Source organism: Poromitra crassiceps, assembly GCF_964638095.1.
Source record: "Poromitra crassiceps genome assembly, chromosome: 16".
Taxonomy (NCBI): domain Eukaryota; kingdom Metazoa; phylum Chordata; class Actinopteri; order Beryciformes; family Melamphaidae; genus Poromitra; species Poromitra crassiceps.
This window is the reverse complement of record NC_139645.1, coordinates 1,980,271-2,000,850: the sequence shown is the minus strand read 5'-3', so window position 1 is coordinate 2,000,850 and position 20,580 is coordinate 1,980,271. Positions and strand designations below refer to the sequence as shown.

Sequence of the window (20,580 nt, the reverse complement as noted above, 5' to 3'; positions counted from 1 at the left end):
TCTTTATTCGGGGAGGGCCATTGAGAGCAAGCTCTCTTTTTCAAGGACGCCCTGATTACAGCTTACAGCCGCAAAATTCTCGTGAGCCGCACCACGAGGAACTAGGACCTAAGGCCTCCATTGGCCATGCTAGCTTGTTGGGAAGGGAGCTAAATAACACTCCAGCTTTAGGCTAAATCTTTGGCGAGGTAAAACACGTTTTCAAAGGGGTCCTCTTTTTCACAGATTAAAGGGACACTCCACCAATTTTCAATGCTGATTTATTTTGCACAGAATCTCACACATATCCGAAAAGTGTAAACCGTTTTGCAGACAATCATTTAGTTTGACAGTTGTTGAGAGTTGCTTTGAGTAAAGCTGTGGACCAGTGATGTCATTCATGCACAAATTCAATCACTGGTCCACAACTTTACTCAAATCAATTCTCAATAACTGTCAAACTAAATGATTGTCTGCAAAACGGTTTACACTTTTGGGATATGTGTGAGATTCTGTGCAAAATAAATCAACATTGAAAATTGGTGGAGTGTTCCTTTAATGTTGGCAGGTTTTGTGTGTGTGTGCGCGCGCGCGCGCGCGCGGTGTGTGTGTGTGTGTGTGTGTGTGTGTGTGTGCGCGCGCGTGCGTGTGTGTGTGTGTTAAAACATTTACAAATGGACAGATTGGATTTTTCCCCCCTCCTCCAGAAAACAACATACATTTCTCACGTGCTTTTCACAAGTAGCTGATTGTGTGAATATAACTGATAATTAACGTGCACTGCTGAGATGTGCTGGTTTCACTGCCATGTTCTTACACACTTTGTGATATGGGAGCAGGTTGATATCGCAGCCAACCAGAAATAGCCACCTGTCCTACTTGTAATTACTGTATTAGGAGGCGGACAAGAAGGTTTCTCTCCACAGTCGGCAGCTCATGTGTTACAGTAAATCCAACATGGTGTGAGTTCCTCACTGAATCCCTCTGTCACTCTCCCACTCACTCATCCCCACACTGTCCCGGGGGGACGGTGGCGCAGTGGTAGCGCTGTCGCCTCACAGCTAGAAGGTCCTGGGTTCGATCCCCGCCGGGGACGCTGTGGCGCTGAGGGCGTGTCTCCTCCATGTCCTCAGTGCCTGGTGCCCATGTGGGCTATCTCATGTGTGGAGTTTGCATGTTCTCCCCCTGCTCCCCTGGGGTTTCCTCCATACAGCATCGGTATGGACCCACACTAAAAACATGCAGAATATTAGTCACATGACTACACTCACTCACTCACTCACTCACGCTGTGGCAGCACACTAGCTGTAGTGACTCCTAATATCTTCATACATTTTAGATTTCTTTACACCTTACCAACCGCAAAGAGCCCTTAGGTCCTCAAATTCCGGTCTTTTAGCTGTTCCAAAAGTACTGCACAAACACAGCGGGCAAACTGCTTTTATGCACTATGCACCAAAACTGTGGAACACCTTGCCTGACTACATTAAACAGACAAGCTCCGTGAACATTTTTAAAAAGGAGCTAAAAACCTACCTTTATTTGAAGGCCTTTAACTAACCCGCTTATTTTATTTTCATTTAGTGTTTTATCCCCATGCAAGTTCTTAGTTTCTTTTAGTTCTATTTAAGATTTTATTTTTTATTTTTTATCTTTTTATTATTTTTACCTTTTATTTACTTTATCATTTTTATTGTGTTAACTTATTTTCATGTCTATAAATTGTCTATTTATTTTTAATTCTTTTATTTTTTATCTTTTATTTCTTTACTTCTATTTTAATTATGTTATCATTCTTATTGTGTTTACTTATTTCCATGTCTACAAATTGGTTTTAATGTATTCTCTTTTGCTATGGTTTGATTGCTCCTGTTTTAAATGTCTTTTTCTTGCATGTCCAGCACTTTGAGCTGCATTTCATGTATGAAAGGTGCTATACAAATAAAGCTTATTATTATTATTATTATAATATCCGTTTCTCTTCTTCAAGACGTGATACACTTCACTCCTCAATAGACCGTTTCAACTGGACAACATAAACATTCTAAATGTCCCCCAGCTCACTTCCTGTTTCCAGTGTTCGCTGGTGCAATAACTGACGGGGCATAAGCTAGGTTCCAACCTGTTCCCTAGCAACACAATTCTGTGAAAACCGTCTATACCTGTGGGCTATTAAAACTTTGTCATGATTTGCAAAATAATTTTCATCAAATCGTGTATGTTCTTTATTGAGCAGTATTTACATAATGGGGGAAACAATATTGTGAAAATGTAGCATGAATCTTCAGACTTTTTCACATACTCTTAACTCCTGTAGTCCTCTGCTGGTATGAAAATGAGAGGATCTGTGGAGAATATGTGGTTACATTGTTCTTCTTCTCTCCCACTCTCGTCCCAGGTGTCCTTCTCCTCTCGTATTCCAGTGGCGTTCCCCACGGGCGACGCCAACTCGCTGAGTAAAAATATCCTGATGTACGCCTGCACTTTGAACGAGGGCCAGAGTCCCGGGGCGGTGGAGCAGGGGAGGAGGGCTCCACGTGTCTCCCACTCTGTCTCAGCCTCAGCTGGCCTGGGCTCCTCCGCCCTGGGCTCCTCCGCCCTGGGCTCCTCTCTCAACCCCCACCCGGGCATCGGGCCTGCCGTCATGATGGTCTCCAAGCACGTGGATGGCTCCCTCAACCAGGTGACCGAATGCTGGGAAGAAGGGACCCTCTTTTAAGGGGATGCACCATTGTTTGGGGAGGTTGGACCTAGGGCTGGGCAATATATCAATATTCTATCGATATCGTGATATGAGACTAGATATCGTTTTGATTTTGGATATCGCAATATCGTGATTATGGCATAAGTGTTGTCTATTCCTGGTTTTAAAGGCTGCGTTACAGTAAAGTGATGTCATTTTCTGAACTTTTATTGAACTATTGAACTGAACTATTATTTGCCTTTTCCCACATAGTCATTATATCCACATTACTGATGGTTATCAAAAAATAATAATAATCATTGTGTAATTATTTTGTGAAAGCACCAATGGTCATCCCTACACTTTTGTCGCAATATCGATATTGAGGTATTTGGTAAAAAAAATATTGTGATATTTAAATGTGTCCATATCGCCCATCCCTGGTTGGCCCATGATCAACATACTGGTTAAGTGAACCAAAATCACCCATATGCCCGCAGTAGATCATTTGGTCTGGGGCTCCATACATGTGGAGTGATGGTAGGCGACGCATTATCCTAAAAAAATAAAAATAAATAAATAAATATAGTACTGTACTTATTTTACCCCTCCTGAAGCCCTACAAATTCATACCAGTACCACATTTCAAACCATAAACCTATTAATGAATCCATCTATTTGTGTATATTGAGCCTTGCCGTCTTCACAGCCCTCACTGAAGTTCTCCTCGGCTCCTCCTTCTGTCTCCAGTGGTCAGTGACGTTTGCCGAGCGCTCTGCCTTCTCCAACGTGCTGACCGTGTCTCACAAGTTCCGGTACTGTGGCCACCGCTTCCACCTGAACGAGCAGGCCTGCCACACGGTGCTGCCCCTGCTGCTGACCTCGTCCCACCACAACGCCCTGCTCACCCCTCCATCAGCACCCAGCAGCCTGGAGGGAGAGCAGCCCCCGGCCCTGCCCCCTCCCAAGACTCTTCCCAGGTATGGAGCAGACAAGCCAGCCTTTTTCCAGACTCCCGAGTCCCCAATCGTGTTTCGCCTACTCTTCAGATTTTGTCGAGTTTGAGCCATTCCTGCACACACACACACACACAAATCGCTGGTGTCATAGTTGAATAGACCCTTTTCACGGGGGCCATTTTGTGTCGAAAAGGCAGGGTAAACACAGGTGCAAGCAAAACACTAATGAGGGTTTCCAACTTCCATGAATGGAAATTGGAAACCCTCATTAAGCGCAAATTATGCTCACGTGAAATCGCCGGCGCTGACTGCGCCGAGAGGGTCGCCGCAGCTCGGCGGAGGGGGCGTGCAGCTCCTCGAAAATGTGACTCCGCGGCGTCGACGCGGACGTGACGTGACCAGCACCAGAGCTGTGATTGGCCGTTGCCTTGGGCCGCGCACATATCCGCTGAAGTACTTGTTGTGAAGAATGAGGAAATGCCATTTCCACATTTAACAGCGCTTGTCCCTCATCTAGCAAAGCCTTCTACAGGCTCACCGGAATGAGTTTTGAAATGGAGGGACAATAAAATGTCCCCCCACCGACATGATTGCAAGTTCTTGGTAAACGACACGATAACGTCATATGTAACGGACATACTGTAAGTGTACCACAAGCCACCTAGTGTTTTGGACGTGTACTGCAGCCAACGCGGCGAGTTACGTTCGAGTATGCACAGTCTCACTGTCGCCGCTAGTCGGCGGCAAGGCTCCAAGTCGAGGGTGCGCAGAACCCCGTCAGCGCCTTTAGTGTGTTGCTTGCACCTGTGTTTACCCTGCCTTTTTCGACACAAAATGCCCCCCGTGAAAAGGGCCCATTAGTAGAACTGACAATGCTTTTGTGACTGATGGTTAGTTGTAATCCAGCGTCGCTTGTGCACTTCCAGGAAGCAGCTTCGTAACGCAGCTACGAGAACCTTCCACGACCCCAACGCCATCTACAGCGAGCTGATCCTGTGGAGAGTCGACCACATCGGCCCCCTGTCCTGCACCGGAGGGGTCTCTGAACTGGCCCGCATCAATTCTCTGCACACCTCCGCCTTCAGCAACGTGGCCTGGCTCCCCACACTAGTGCCCAGCTCTGTGCTCGGTAAGCACATACAATGCTGTGGTCACGCACAGCTTATATATTTAGTTATGGATGTAATGTTTAACCTCAGTGCTTTATGACAGTGATACATGCAGACATATTCTTGTCGAGAGTAAATAATTGTCGAAGTTAAATGTACAGGAAAGTGCCATGTGTGCTGAATCATCTGAGGTTTTACTCAGAGAGCTGTTATCCTGGGACATATAAACACACCTACTTAGCGGTTGGTGAATCTTCTTCTGTAACACAAGACGTTACTGTGACAGTTTACAGCACAGGACAGACATTTAAGAGCTGATAAATATGCTGATTCAGACTTTGAACTACATTTTTGTGTGTGCATAAATGTATTTTTAGTCACATATTCTCTTAAAATGGTTGCACAGAGCCCTGCAACAGGCACTTGAAATATTACCACACGTTTATATAATATAGTTATTGACATACTCTCATGTTTATATATTTATTGACTTACAGTACTCTCTACTCCAGGGTGATATTTGCTTCACTATTTGATAGGACAAAATGAATGCAAACTAATCCATTCTTTATTATTATTACTTATTTTTTTATTTTTTTTTGTTTTTTATATGTGTATATGCATGTATATTTCAATTTTTTAAATGTTCAAAATAAAATTGTCATTCATTCATTCATTCATTCATTCAATCCTTTATATTGCTTTCTTAGGAACCTATTGTAACAGTGCCAGTGCCTGCTTCGTGGCATCCGATGGTAAAAACCTGCGTCTCTATCAAGCTGTGGTTGATGCCAGAAAACTACTGGACGAGCTGTCAGATCCGGAGACGTCTGTGAGCACGCGCACGCACACAAACACATGCACACAACAATAACTGTTATTGCTCCTTTGGGACGTGATATTCTTTTTGTTTGAGTCCTCAGTTAGAATTTGATGTAACTGACTCTTGTGCTATTTTGGGAGAGCATTTATGTAGAAGCCTGGCTTGGATGTTAGAGGAGAGAGTAGTTGGGATGAGTGGTACTGTTATTTGGGTTATCTAGTGCCTCCCATCACACTTGTTTTGTTGAGTTAGACCCACATCAGAACCAGCCCAGTCCACATCGGTGCTCAATACTGATCAGTACTATATTCACCTACACCCCCCTGTACCCACACTTATACTTATATCTAGTGTACAATACATTACATCCAATAATTGAATGTTATTGGTCCCAATAGCATAGGCTAAATGGATAGCTGACCCTTTTTGTATGCGTGTGCCCGTCTAGAAACTGGTGGGCGAGGTTTTCAACATTGTGAGCCAGCAGTCCACTGCCAGGCCCGGATGTATCATCGAGTTGGACGTCATCACCAACCAGGTTAGCAGCTACTCTGCTCTTTTCACACCCACCTCAGATCCACCTCAGATCCACCTCAGATCCACCTCAGATCCACCTCAGATCCACCTCAGATCCACCTCAGATCCACCTCAGATCCAACGCATCACAGCTTGAATTCCTGAGATCTTCTGACGAATAGACAAAGTAAACCTTGTCCAATGTTGCCTCCTTGTGCATCCAGTGTGGCTCCAACACCCAGGTGCTCCACGTGTTCCAGGAGGACTTCATTCTCGGTTATAAGCCACAGGAGGAACCAGAAGTCTACACATCTACTTTCCCCTCTGCTGAAGGTAGGACATACTTCACTATCATCACTCTGTCTAGTACCATTTCTTTTGACTGTGTCTGAAAATGGGTGAATGAATCTAGGATGTTGTGGCATTTTTGCAGACCCTCATACATCTGCTCTACGTTTGTAGCTATAAACAACAACTATAACCATATAGCCAATATGTGAACTGAATCTGGAAAAAAGAGTTTCTCCTACTTTGGTCCCTGGTCATGGAACGACCTGCAGTCCCGTTTAAAACTTGTCTCTTCCATTCCTCTGTCCAGTTTTAAACATGCTCTATCTGAAGTCCTTACTTCAAGCTGCTCCTGCAGTAATGTCTAGTTTTACTTTGCCTTTCTCGGCCTGTAAATTTGTTTTTAGGCCATATGTTTTTATGTTCTTGATCCTGTGTTATTTATTACCCTTGGATGTGGTATTTATGATGTACTTGGTTGTCCTTTCTTTTTGAAATGTTTCAGCTCTATAGCCCTGTTTTTATGTTTCCTTTATATGTACTGTAATTATGTTGACTGTAACTTGACTTGCAATTGCTGCCTTCTTGGCCAGATCACATTCGCAAAAGAGATCTTGTATCTCAAATGTCTTTATCTGGTTAAATAAAGGTTAAATAAAAAAAATACATGACTGGAGAGTAATGTGGTTAGAAGAGGACATGACTGGAGAGTAATGTGGTTAGAAGAGGACATGACTGGAGAGTAATGTGGTTAGAAGAGGACATGACTGGAGAGTAATGTCGTTAGAAGAGGACATGACTGGAGAGTAATGTCGTTAGAAGAGGACATGACTGGAGAGTAATGTCGTTAGAAGAGGACATGACTGGAGAGTAATGTCGTTAGAAGAGGACATGACTGGAGAGTAATGTGGTTAGAAGAGGACATGACTGGAGAGTAATGTCGTTAGAAGAGGACATGACTGGAGAGTAATGTCGTTAGAAGAGGACATGACTGGAGAGTAATGTCGTTATAAGAGGACATGACTGGAGAGTAATGTCGTTATAAGAGGACATGACTGGAGAGTAATGTCGTTATAAGAGGACATGACTGGAGAGTAATGTGGTTAGAAGAGGACATGACTGGAGAGTAATGTCATTATAAGAGGGTCTGTCTGAATGTGTTTATCCCCCTCCAGATTACAACCCCGCCCCCTTCTCTGAGAAGTTCTTCCTGGTGGTGATCGAGAAGGATCTCAACAGGAACTCTGTCCTGCAGATGTGGCACCTGCACCTCAAGTCTGTCCACGCCTGTATGGGTGAGTGTAGTAGGCCACACATGGATGGCCAGCTATCGTCATAATTACATGTTCTTCCAGATATTAGCACATGCTATATAGAAGCGCTAACAACGTTTATGCTAGGCTCGTAAGAATGAATTGTATAACGTCGACGTCTCTTGCGTGTCCAGATGAGCCGGTTCCAGAGTATAACTTCCACAGCCAGCTCATGGTCCCCAATCAGGGGATGAATCCCGACTCGTCCCCAGAGTCTTCTCCCGTCACCCCGCTGCCCCGCTCAGCCTCCACAGCCAACCTGCAGTCAGCCAGCAAGCTCATCCTCACCTCCAAGCTGGTGTACAGCAAGAGACTGGACCTGCCCCACGGGGTGGAGGTCACCAGGGCCACACCTTCTGCAGGTAGGGATGCTCCTGCCCCACGGGGTGGAGGTCACCAGGGCCACACCTTCTGCAGGTAGTCTTCACACACACACACACTCCCAGACCATCGGACAGCATCAATGTATCTTTTGTTAGTTTGTTTTAATAGGCTAATGCTATACGTAGCAGCACCTCTGATCTAGAGCTGCAACGATTCATCGATTAGTCGATCGACAGAAAATTAATCGACAACTATTTTGATAATCGATGAATCGTTTTGAGTACAATTTTAAGAGAAAAAGTCTAAATTCTCTGATTCCAGCTTCTTAAATGTGAATATTTTCTGGTTTCTTTACTCCTGTATGACAGTAAACTGATATTATCTTTGAGTTGTGGACAAAACAAGACATTTGAGGGCGTCATCTTGGACTATGGGAATCACTGATCGTCATTTGCTAGCATTTTCTGACATTTTATAGACCCAAACAACTAATCGATGAATCGAGAAAATAATCGACAGATTAATCGATTATGAAAATAATCGTTAGTTGCAGCCCTACTATGATCATGATCAACTGACATCACATTAAGACAAAGTGGCCCTGAAGAAGGCGAAGCCCAGCACCAGTCACACCCCACTGACCGCACGAAGTCTCCAATCTCCTCCTTCCTCTCTCTACCACAGGACATCTGAGCTCCTCCTCCATCTACCCAGTGTGTCTGGCTCCGTACCTGATCGTCACCACCTGCTCCGACTCGCGCGTGCGTTTCTGGCACTGCACCGTCGAGGAGGGGAACAGCGAGGGGAAGACGCAGGACAGCCCCATCTACCGCTGGGAGCCCTGGGCCCTGCTGAACGAAGAGGAGGACAACAACAGCGCAGTGTGTGTGTCGGGACGTCCCGTAGCGGTGTCCTGCTCCTACACCGGGAGGCTGGCGGTGGCCTTTAAACAGCCACGGCAGGGACAGGTGGGAGACACTCACCTGTACCAGAGGAGCACCTTCCATATATCATGAAATATATCTTTTGAGTAAGAGCCATTGTTAACCAGTAGCAGCTGCTGCTACTCATCCTGGAATAAGCCCAAGAGCAAAGATGGGTCTCGGAATGAAAATAACCCCCACACTTATCTACCAAAAGCCTACAGGAAGCACCCGCTCACACATATCGATTCCTTTGTATCATAAGATTAGCTTTAGCTGTGATTAGCTTTAGCTGTGATTAGCTTTAGCTGTGATTAGCTTTAGCTGTGATTAGCTTTAGCTGTATCTTCTCTCCAGGAAGATGTGTCTTAGTCTTAGACATCAAAGCTGCAGCACCAAGGACATACAAATAGTAAAGGACGATGCTGACAAACTGCAGCATGGGATCATAGATATTATATTACTATAGATGGGTCACCGCAGGCTCCGCCAATTCTAACAACTGGTATCAGCAAGTCTCTTAAATGCAAATGGTCACCTGACCTCTCCCCAACTCTCGTTACCCCCCCCCCCCACTTGTTTTCTTCTTCAGGCAGGGTTAGTGTTGACCTAGCAAGCTAACTTGAAATGGAGATCGTGAGTTCCCCAAACTCCACACAAACCACACATATAAACACAAAGCTGCCCCTTGTTAGCTCAATACATTTGAAACTAAGATATTCCATTCAAAAAATGTTTTTTTCTAGCCACAGATTTAGCTACTACATCAACAAGCTTCACATGGAGCTTTAGCTAATCGCTCCCTGGGCGCTAACATGAGTTCATGTTTGCCAAATCTCGCGAGAGTGTGTTGCTGAGACAGAGACAAGTTTATTTTTCTCCTGATCTGTCTGTCTGAAAAATGCCATTTTAGTGTCAGAATATTCAGAAGATGTGTGGAGTGTTTCCTTGTTGCTTGCACATGTGTGGATTGTGTGTCGCGCTGCCTCTTTAACTTTTAATATTCAACGTTGGAACTTACAGTTTGTCTTTGGTTTTAGCACCACAAGCAAAATAGTGGGTAGGTACTGTACATCCTTTCAAAGGATTCTAACTGCTTCAGTATATTCCAGCCTAAAATGGTTCAAGTGCCCTGGGACATGAGCCAGAGAGTCTCTTCTGTGCACTTCACCGTGTCTGGATGCATTCTCCTAAATGAATGGCTGCCTGCTTTCACTTACCGCTTGGGGGGGGGGGTGGCATAACCCGAGCAGACAGTGATGCTGCCAACCTCCTGGGGCAGGTAAAACTGTCTCAGACTAAAGGATGGTTGCTTACAGTCTCTCCGAGAGTGTCGTTCCTGCACCACACAACATCGGGGTAGAGGCACAAATCCCACTGCTTTTTGGTTTCCTCATTTCTTTCTGCCCCAATTAGACAGAAGCCTAATATACCTCAACCAATGAGCTTGCACATGTCTTTAGAGAGCCACAGTTCATTGAAAACCACCAGGATTCATCATGGTATTATTCTTAGCAGTTTTGGAATAGTAGCACCATTAGAAGTGGTGGTCTTGTCTTCCTCCTCTGTGGCCGTGTCTCGCCCACAGATGCTGGTGATCTCCACAGACACCTCTGCAGTAAGTCCGTGGGAGGTGAAGCACTGGTTTGGCACAGTGGTGTAAATCCTATGTGCTGTCTATGTCAACAGGTGTATAATACATTGCTATGGATTTAGCTACAGGATCAAGGTCACACATGTAGGTAGTGCCGTTGTCCTTTCAACAGTCCTATGAAGAAACAATGAAAGCTACAAGCGTACAGGTAGCAGCAGCAGCTGCTCCAGCAGGTAGCAGCAGCAGCTGCTCCAGCAGGTAGCAGCAACAGCTGCTGAGCAAATTCAGAAAGCTTCTTGGTCCAAATCATACATCGGAGAACGTGTCATGTCATATCTCTGTTTTTTAATCCAGTGAAGAAATGTATTGAGCTCATACTACTTTTTTTTTTTCTAAGCATAGTTCTTCTTTCTTCAGCCCCAGGGCTCAGGAGGGGACTTCTCAATGCATGTGTCCATCTACGAGTGTGAGTCTACTGGGGGCTCAGAGTGGGTGCTGGAGCAAACGCTCCACCTGGACGACTTCACCAGACCCTCCTCAACCCTCGACCCACGGGTCAGCGTCGACTCCAACCTCTTTGTCTACAGCAGGTCAGGAGGCAACTAGTGTGTGTGTGTGTGTGTGTTAGGGGTGCTCCAAAAAATTGATTCTGAAAGGATCACGATTCTTAATGCCACTATTCCTGGATCGATTCCAAACTCCCAAGAATCGATTCTTGAAATCGTAAAAAAAAAAAAAAAAAAAAAAAATACAGTGCACCTGAACGCAACATGCAAGATACCGGCTGAATAAGTGTCCAAATGTTCATGTCATTTGTGTACTGTACTGCCACGGTGCCACCACCTCTTGCACTTAAGAACTCTGGTTAATGTATTCCCCCCAAAATCTATAAATCCTTCTCAAAGTCTACAGATCCCCCCCAGCCTATAAATCCATCTTATCTGAAGAACATAAGGGGGGAATTCCCCCCTAGTTTGCAAAATGAATTTAGGCCCTGACTGTAATACAGAAGTTGAATTTGAAGTTCAGCATTAATACATTTGTAATTTTTTGTCTTATATTTACCTTTGTGTGTTATTGCAATATAAAACTACATAATTGAGAATCGTTTCTGGAATCGAGAATCGTTGGAATCGAGAATCGTTGGAATCGAGAATCGTTGGAATCGAGAATCGATTCTGGAATCGGATCGTGACCCCAGGAATCGGAATCGGATCGGATCGTGGCTTAGCCGGATCGGAGCACCCCTAGTGTGTGTGTGTGTGTGTGTGTGTCTCCGCATCTTTATATGAGTTAATTAGTACACTTTTCTTTTCCATGTCAGATCCGACCTGTACATGAGCAGAGACCACAGCTCGCCCAACATCAAGCACTATGTCCACCTGGACTGGCTGTCCAAGGAGGACGGCTCCCACATCCTGACCGTGGGAGTGGGCTCCAACATCCTCATGTACGGCCGCATCTCCGGAATGGTCAACGAGCAGACCAGCAGCAAGGAGGGGGTGGCGGTCATCACCCTTCCCCTAGGGGGCAGCATCAAACAGGGCGTTCGCTCTCGGTGGATCCTGCTGCGCTCCGTGGACCTGCTGTCCTCCGTGGACGGCACGCCCTCCCTGCCGGTCTCCCTGTCCTGGGTGAGGGATGGCATCCTGGTGGTGGGCATGGACTGCGAGATGCACGTGTACGCCCAGTGGCGCCAGGACAGGAAGCCCGGGGAGGGGGAAGAGGTCAGCCTGTCGTCTGCCGACAACGTCCTCCCGGGCGGTCCGAGCGCGGTCACCTCTGAAGGGAGAGCCAGGTCCAAGAGCGTGTTTGAAGGACCCACCGCGGTGGACGAAGCTCTCTGTGCCCCGGCAGGCCTGCAGGAGGGCGGCCTGTTTGAGGCCGCTCACTCCCTGTCCCCCACCCTGCCTCAGTACCATCCCACCCAGCTGCTGGAACTCATGGACCTGGGGAAGGTCGGTCGTGCCAAGGTGGGTCTGTTTCAGCTCCATCCAGTGGCTCCAAAACAGGACAAGGATTAGTACCACATGCTATTTATATATTTATTTATGTATTTAATAGTCATGTTGTCAGCACACACGTCATTCCTTTAGCCACCACTAAGCCACACAGACTGTTGTGATGGCTGAGAGCTGCACTTAACAGATATTATACAACAACACTCTATGTTCCTAAGTAGAGCCCGACCGATATATCGGTCCAGCGATATTATCGGCCGATATTGGCCGATATTTTTTTATTTTGTATTTTTTAAGTTATAGACAGCATGTCGTGTATATTTGATCTTCTTTCTTAACTCAAGTTATATTTTATATTTGTTCTATTTGTGTTTTTGTATTGATAAGCTGTAAAATATCCTCCCTACATTACATATCTCAAGTCATGTCAAGTCATATCTTTGTCAAGTGTTTGATATTTGAGGGATCATTGCAAGAGAATTGTGTAATATAATGGTGTATTATATAATATAAGAATATCGGCCGATATATCGATATCGGAATTCTTTTGCTTCCTAATATCGGTATCGGCATCGGCCTCCAAAATCCAGTATGGGTCAGGCTCTAAGTATAGTTTAAATGATGTAATAACTGAGGAATGATTTGCTAACCAGAACTGAATGTTTTTATGTGTGCTTTGAAGCTGCACACTAAACTGGAAAAGTGAAAGTCCTCTAGTCTGTCTCATCTAACCTCTATCGTTGCACGGTTCTTCGCTGGCCTTGCGTCCATCAGGCCATCCTGTCCCACCTGGTGAAGTGCATCGCCGGCGAGGTTGCGGTGGTGAGGGACGTGGAGGCGGGCGAGGGCGGGGCCAGGAGACACCTGTCCAGGACCATCAGTGTGACGGGCAGCACAGCCAAAGACACCATCGTGGCCGGCCGCGACGGAGGCCGGGACTACACGGAGATCAACTCCATCCCCCCGCTGCCCCTCTACGCCCTGCTGTCAGCCGACCTGGACACCTCCTACAAGGGAGGGGAGGAGGAGGGAGAGGGGGCCCAGAAGAGCTCAGGGGACCAGTACGCCGACCTCTTCCAGGTAACCTCACGGTGCTCTGGGTCGGACACTTTTGCTGCCGTTATCCTACAGTAAGTCGGACAACTTCAGTTACTCTTATAAATGACCGTAAAGTCAAGTATAACTTCTTACCTTTCTAGCGATATATCGCTTTAATCATTTACTCTAGATTTGTGTTTACCAGTCAGAGAAAGGACGCTATTGTCGGTCATTTAGCTGTGAGCTAGGCTGGCCCTGACTCGGGACACCCCTGGCTTGCATCAGACTAGACTCAGCTCTCAGTCTTAATCCGTTTCACTACCTTAAGACTGAGAATATTACTATTTAAATCTTTTCATAACGTTAGGTGGTGCTGTTGGAAGCCTTGCATCGGAGAACCAATCATGAGTGTTGTGGGCGGGCCTGCTTTCTGCGGGCAGTGACGCTCATGCAGAACCGGTGCTGTTGCGTTTGCGGAGAAACATATTATTCACTTAGAAACAAACATAACCTGTTAATAGGACGTGTTTCATCCGGCCCCGGCGGCTAGAGGTCTTTCCCCCAGCGATAAGCCCGACTCCCGAGGCTACGTTACAGAGCCTGCTGATGACTCACAGTAGCAAGCGCTGCGGACCACTTCCGGGTAGGAAAAATTATTGTAAAGTAAACAACAGGTATAAACTCTCTTTGCAGCACATCAGTGTCTTGCTCTATATTGGAACTATGAAACATTGCATTGCAGCTACCAAATAAAATTCTAATAATAAATGTAGGTGTGTCTGCTGCCGGCCGTTCTCGCCGGGCTCGAAGAGACAGATTTTGACAATGAAATTCCCAGACGTTTGGTGGTTAGGTGGCGCTGTTGGCACCGCTCACCAAACGTCTGGGAACCGAGACTAGCATCAGACTGGACGTGGCCGACTCAGGGCTGTAGTGTTCGACTAAGGACACAGTTCCACTAGGTGGCGTTGGAGAGTTTGGCTTTTGTTGTTAACCTTACCTACCTACTTACTCACCACTGATGCTTACATCCCATCCTCCTTGCGTGAACAGGTGCAGGCGGTGACCACCGATGACTTTGTGAGCTTTGCCACCGAGAAACCAGAGAAGAAGTCTCGCATCATCAACCTCTCTCAGTACGGCCCCACCTATTTTGGACCAGAACATGCCCAGGTACTGCTGGATATTTTAGCAGCGCAGCCAATTTAAAACATTCAAAATTGTCGTCATTCCCAATGTAGGGTGTGGTTACTCTTCATTTTGATAAGGATTTCTTTCCTGGGATGACGTATTATATTCCAGGAGTCCACACCCCATCCAAATGTTTTGAAAGCCTACTTCAACCTGTAAATGTTGAATGGTGATTAATTGATATAGATGCATTAAAAAACATCTTTCCATCATTGTTCTTGATCATTGAGACGTTCCTAACTATTTGACTATTTGAATCTCCCTTTATTCCCTTACTCCTCTCCTCTCTTCTCATTCTTAACTCTTCCTCCCCTCCTCTCGCTGCCTCCCTCCTCTTCCTCCCCTCCTCTCCCTGCCTCCCTCCTCTTCCTCCCCTCCTCTCCCTGCCTCCCTCCTCTTCCTCCCCTCCTCTCCCTGCCTCCCTCCTCTTCCTCCCCTCCTCTCCCTGCCTCCCTCCTCTTCCTCCCCTCCTCTCCCTGCCTCCCTCCTCTTCCTCCCCTCCTCTCCCTGCCTCCCTCCTCTTCCTCCCCTCCTCTCCCTGCCTCCCTCTGTGTGTCCAGTTATTGTCCAGTCACCTGATGCACTCCAGCCTCCCGGGCCTGACCAGGCTGGAGCAGATGTTCCTGGTGGCCCTGGCCGACACGGTCGCCACCACCAGCGCCGAGGTCACCAGGTCCGCTGACCAGCAGTACACAGGTAAGCATGTGTTTGTGTTGCTGACCAGCAGTACACAGGTAAGCATGTGTTTGTGTTGCTGACCAGCAGTACACAGGTCAGCATGTGTTTGTGTTGCTGACCAGCAGTACACAGGTCAGCATGTGTTTGTGTTGCTGACCAGCAGTACACAGGTCAGCATGTGTTTGTGTTGCTGACCAGCAGTACACAGGTAAGCATGTGTTTGTGTTGCTGACCAGCAGTACACAGGTCAGCATGTGTTTGTGTTGCTGACCAGCAGTACACAGGTCAGCATGTGTTTGTGTTGCTTTACTTGATGTGTTTATTGGACAGGGACAGCACATTATCTTTACAGATTGCACCACAGTATAACCGAAGGCTATTTTGCACTTGTAGTGCCTCAGTACAATAACATAGCACAGCAAGCTAGTGAACTATACAATAAATTATAATATAATATTTGATCTGTAACGTGTAAAAGTCATGCATATAAATAAACTATAATACGCAACAACAACAAAAACAATGCAATATAAAGCAAGCATCCTCAGGTACGATAGGCCTACTGACCACCTGCTGTTCTGTAGTTCACATGCACTCTGACCTCCCTGGAGAGGGGCCAAGTGAAAATACAATTTTCTTACAGGGATCTTCATCGTATGGCATTATTGTTAATTATGTACGTGGTCGTGCGTCATAGCTGCACCTGCAAGATACGCACGCATCAGGCAGCCATCAAATTCACGCACGTTAGCGTGCCGGCCCGCCTCCATGTCTGCTAGTCCATCAGATCTCGCCCTCAGTAAGACTTCATATCGTATTAAAGCCAACTAAAGGTTATAGAAATACAACCTAATCATTGTTTGTGTTATGGTTATTATCTCCAGTCATCAAAACTCAGTAACATAAACAAAAGTGTTTATGCTACTACTTTTCCCTCCCAATTTCCATCATATTTATTTAGTCTTTTGATAGGAAGACGTTAGCAGGTTGTTCCAGTGTTCAAGTAAGCACAGAAGAGGGTAAGAAGGTTCAGGGACAAGAGACATACATGAACTAGAGTGATGCTGGCTTTTTTTTTTTTTTTTTTTTGCAATGGTGCCATTTTGGTGGAGTGATCTGCTGCTCCCTGGAAGGAGCATGGTGACGCTCAGAGCGCTGTTGTGTTGGTTATGCAGGTGGTGAGGCTCTGGACGAGTGTGGACTGAGGTACCTGCTGGCCATGCGTCTTCATACCTGCCTGCTCACCTCTCTGCCCCCCCTCTACCGCATGCAGCTGCTGCACCAGGGTAACGCACAGCGACACGACGACACGCTGCACCTCTGCTGAATACTGACATGAACTGTGACACAAAAAGAGCCAAAAGAAATCGCACAAATCAAACTATTCTGTCCTAGCCTGGCTCCAGACTTTCCAAGCCACGCCCACTCCACAGTTATGAATTTGGGTTGAAAATCCAATGACAGACGCCGATTGGCTAACGCTGTTGTCAGTCATCATGCACAAACAGAAACAGCTGTGGCCAAAGCCAACGTGTCCTATAATGTGGATTCTAGTCCTAGGTTGATGTTGCCGCACGGACCGGTTTATGTGACGGACATGTAACTTCCTGCTCAGACGTAAAGTAAAGAGTAAAGCACGTTGCTGATATTCTGCTCTCCGTCATTATGTGATCTTAGAGGCATACAGATTACACAACATGACATAGCTAGCTAATGCTAGCCAGCTTCTCCACATTAAGCAGCCAACTTTGACCGACTTTGTACTTCTATTACTTTGTACTTTGTACGTCTTATTAGTTACTGCAGCGTACGATAAAACCTACGTTAAAACGACAAGTACAAAGTCGGCCGACTTGAGCTGCTGAACGTGGAGAAGCTGGCTAGCATTAGCTAGCTACGTTAGCTTGTGCTTGTGACTAGCAAGACTGCTGCGGGCTGCCCTGCCGATTGGTTAGGGAAGACCGCACGAAGCCCGCCCCCTCATAGAAATGCTCTGAAGTGAGCACAATCTCAGACGAAGAGACAACGGGTTTATGAATCGACGATGCAGTTTGAAATATCAGGCTATTTCTGTCCCTTGTGTTTGTGGCAGGCCTGGCAACGTGCCACTTTGCGTGGGCCTTCCACTCGGAGGCGGAGGAAGAGATGCTCAACATGATCCCGGCCATGCAGAGAGGCGACCCCCAGTGGTCGGAGCTCCGCGCCGTCGGAGTGGGCTGGTGGATACGCAACATCAACACGCTGCGCAAGATGGTGGAGAAGGTACCAGGATCAAGCTCAGCACCAGCCCCGTAGCAGACTATCTCCATTCTACCTGTACACTGTGAAAAGTGGAAAGCGGCTTCACAGAATCAATGAATTTGATCTGAGGGACTTTAAGGCTTTCAGAGGCACTTGATGAGATGTTCCTCTAACATGAACGTGTCACCCCGTTCTGTCACTTCTCCTGATGTGACATGAATACAGCGTTAGCAACACATTAGCACTGGTGTGAGGCATGATTTGCAGTTAGTGCGTTGATGTTTAAATGAATGTTTGTGCTGTCAAAGATGTGCATTTATCAAATATTTTACAGCCGCTTTGAAATATGATTATTTGCTAATAAATATAACTGCTAATATAACTGTAATATTGATATGATCAGATAGGTAAAGCTGCATTCCAGAGACACAATGACCCACTAGATGCTGCTCTGTTCTACTTGGCCATGAAGAAAAAGGCTGTCCTGTGGGGCCTCTTCAGGTGGGAGACTGTTTCTCTATTCTATATAGTTATTATATATATATATATTCTATAAAGTTATTATTTTTATTATATGCAGCAGAATTCATTTGTATTTAGCCAGTGTTTCATTTTCATTTGAAGTTGACATCTGTTTCCACGCTGTGTGGGTTTCTCTCTCTCTCAGGTCTCAGCACGACGAGAAGATGACTCAGTTTTTCAAGAATAATTTCACCGAAGATCGCTGGCGAACGGCAGCTCTGAAAAATGCATTTTCCCTGCTGGGCAAGCAACGCTTTGAACAGTCCGCTGCCTTCTTCCTGCTCGCTGGATCACTCAAAGATGCCATAGAGGTGTGAACAACACACACGCACACACACACACACACACACAGATTCACACGCACACAAAACAGATTCACACACACACACACACAGATTCACACTCACAGACGCTCAACATGTACACTCAATCACACAAAGACGCACACAATACAAACAATATACACACAAAAGATGTTCATAGACCTGACGCTGGAAACTTGGCGTATCCTTGTTTTATGGAGATACTGTACAACAGAAGGTGTGCAGGCGTGTCTGGGAGACAGAAACATGATTGTGGTGGGTATTCATGGCTGTTCTCCAGCACCTGAGCCTTTTCAACCATACGACAGAAGTCTAAACTCCCATCGATAAGATACAGCAACAGCCTGCAGAGTTTGCCTTGGCCTGGGCTCGCCGTAGTCAAAACACACAGATAGGCAAACCCCGGGTTTACAAGAGGGACTTTCGTTTGCTGCGGCTCCACTTGGCAATTACAGCGGGAATCACTACCTCACTAGGCTTAGATTTCTGTGAAAATGTTTCAGGGCAGAATTGAGACTCTAGCAGCTGCTCACTGCACTGCCACACCGTTTCATCCACTTTTGAAATGTATGTAACCCACTCCCTCCTCTCCTCTCCTCTCCTCTCCTCTCCTCTCCTCTCCTCTCCTCTCCTCTCCTCTCCGTGGTGTGTAGGTGTTGTTGGAGAAGATGGAGGATCTCCAGTTAGCCATGATAGTGTCCCGGCTGTACGAGGCCGACTTTGAGAGCTCGTCCACCTGCCAGGGCCTCCTCTATGAGAAGGTCCTGGGCTGTAATAAGGACGGCAGAGGGTACCACTGCTCCAGACTCCACCCCGACCCCTTCCTCCGCAGCATCGCCTTCTGGATCCTGAAGGACTACACCCGAGCCCTCGACACGCTGCTGGAGCGCATCCCCAAAGACAACGACGAGAACCCCGGTCAGTTTGTCGGTTCAACGTATTCGTTTGTTTAGCACGCATATCACCTGCAGGTGGTGCTGTGCTGAAATATCCACACGACGGTGACTCTCTCTTGTTCCTCCCGTTGTCTTCTGTCTCAGATGTGATGGTGAAGTCGTGCAACCCCGTGGTGTTCAGTTTCTACAACTACCTGAGGACGCACCCGCTGATCATCCGGCGCCACTTTGCGACCCCGGCGGGCACTGTGGGCCTCGGCGCCGACGAGATCAACCTCATCGAACGCAAGCTCTTCTTCACCACCGCCAACGCACACTTCAAGGTGGGCTGGTTTGATTGTGACAGTGTGTCCCAGCGATACGGGACACACTCAGTCCAGTTTTTCTGATACAGATGGGACTTTTTATGTACTTTTTCTTTTCTAGTTTTTTTAGTTTGATCAAATAAATTAGGAGAATGTCTGATAGTTTTGACTTACTATACTATCTCAATCTTCTGCAGGTGGGCTGCCCAGTCCTGGCCCTGGAGGTGCTCTCCAAGATACCCAAGGTGACCAAGAAATCTGGCTCCTCGCCCCTAAGTAAAGGTTCATCCATGGCCAACATGAACTCATTGAACTCAAGCCAGCCGCTGGAGAACGGCACCCAGGGAGGCATGGAGTGGGGAGCCCCGACAGCCCCTACGCAGGCCTGGGGAGCCGACGATAACACAGCTGGGCTGGACTGGAGCCAGCCTCTGGTCAAGGTGGAGGCCGAGGGCCTGCAGCTGGACTGGGGAGGTGACAAGGAGGAGGATGAAGAAGATGAGGACGATGATGACGATGATGGAGGTCTGTCCATGAAGAAACCAGAGACTGAGTTCAAAGCAGACGCAGGGTCAGGGATCAGCGCCTCAGGGCTGCAGAGAGAGGACTCTCAGGTAGGATTAACACGGTGTCGCTAGAAACCACTCTAATAATTACAAATACATGAAACCAGGTATGGTCATGTTACCCTATATACCTGAAAGATTATTATTATTTTGATTTAAAGTCACTCTCATCTGAATTGTTTTCAGGCTGAGTCGGAGGTGGACGTGATAGCAGAGCAGCTGAAGTTCCGTGCCTGTCTGAAGATCCTCATGACGGAGCTGCGCACGTTGGCCACGGGCTACGAGGTGGACGGAGGGAAACTCCGCTTCCAGCTCTACAACTGGCTGGAGAAGGAGATAGGAGCCATG

General features: G+C 46.7%; 1 protein-coding gene across 1 annotated transcript in view; it reads left to right on the top strand.

Annotated features, from left to right (window-relative positions):
* dmxl2 (Dmx-like 2) overlaps positions 1-20,580 on the top strand; it is a gene marked incomplete at its 5' end in the record, with an annotated part of 101,989 nt that overhangs the window by 49,253 nt on the left and 32,156 nt on the right. The window contains 22 exons of the mRNA XM_083652864.1: positions 2,378-2,662; positions 3,413-3,642; positions 4,548-4,750; positions 5,441-5,562; positions 6,002-6,091; positions 6,294-6,402; positions 7,533-7,652; positions 7,805-8,032; positions 8,679-8,962; positions 10,929-11,101; positions 11,836-12,484; positions 13,247-13,552; positions 14,564-14,683; positions 15,262-15,397; positions 16,555-16,665; positions 17,472-17,641; positions 18,024-18,121; positions 18,288-18,453; positions 19,119-19,383; positions 19,506-19,684; positions 19,864-20,280; positions 20,419-20,580. The exon at positions 20,419-20,580 is cut by the window's right edge and continues 21 nt beyond it. Coding sequence (XP_083508990.1) covers positions 2,378-2,662; positions 3,413-3,642; positions 4,548-4,750; positions 5,441-5,562; positions 6,002-6,091; positions 6,294-6,402; positions 7,533-7,652; positions 7,805-8,032; positions 8,679-8,962; positions 10,929-11,101; positions 11,836-12,484; positions 13,247-13,552; positions 14,564-14,683; positions 15,262-15,397; positions 16,555-16,665; positions 17,472-17,641; positions 18,024-18,121; positions 18,288-18,453; positions 19,119-19,383; positions 19,506-19,684; positions 19,864-20,280; positions 20,419-20,580 — 4,623 coding nt within the window. The remainder of the gene's footprint in view (positions 1-2,377; positions 2,663-3,412; positions 3,643-4,547; positions 4,751-5,440; positions 5,563-6,001; positions 6,092-6,293; positions 6,403-7,532; positions 7,653-7,804; positions 8,033-8,678; positions 8,963-10,928; positions 11,102-11,835; positions 12,485-13,246; positions 13,553-14,563; positions 14,684-15,261; positions 15,398-16,554; positions 16,666-17,471; positions 17,642-18,023; positions 18,122-18,287; positions 18,454-19,118; positions 19,384-19,505; positions 19,685-19,863; positions 20,281-20,418) is intronic.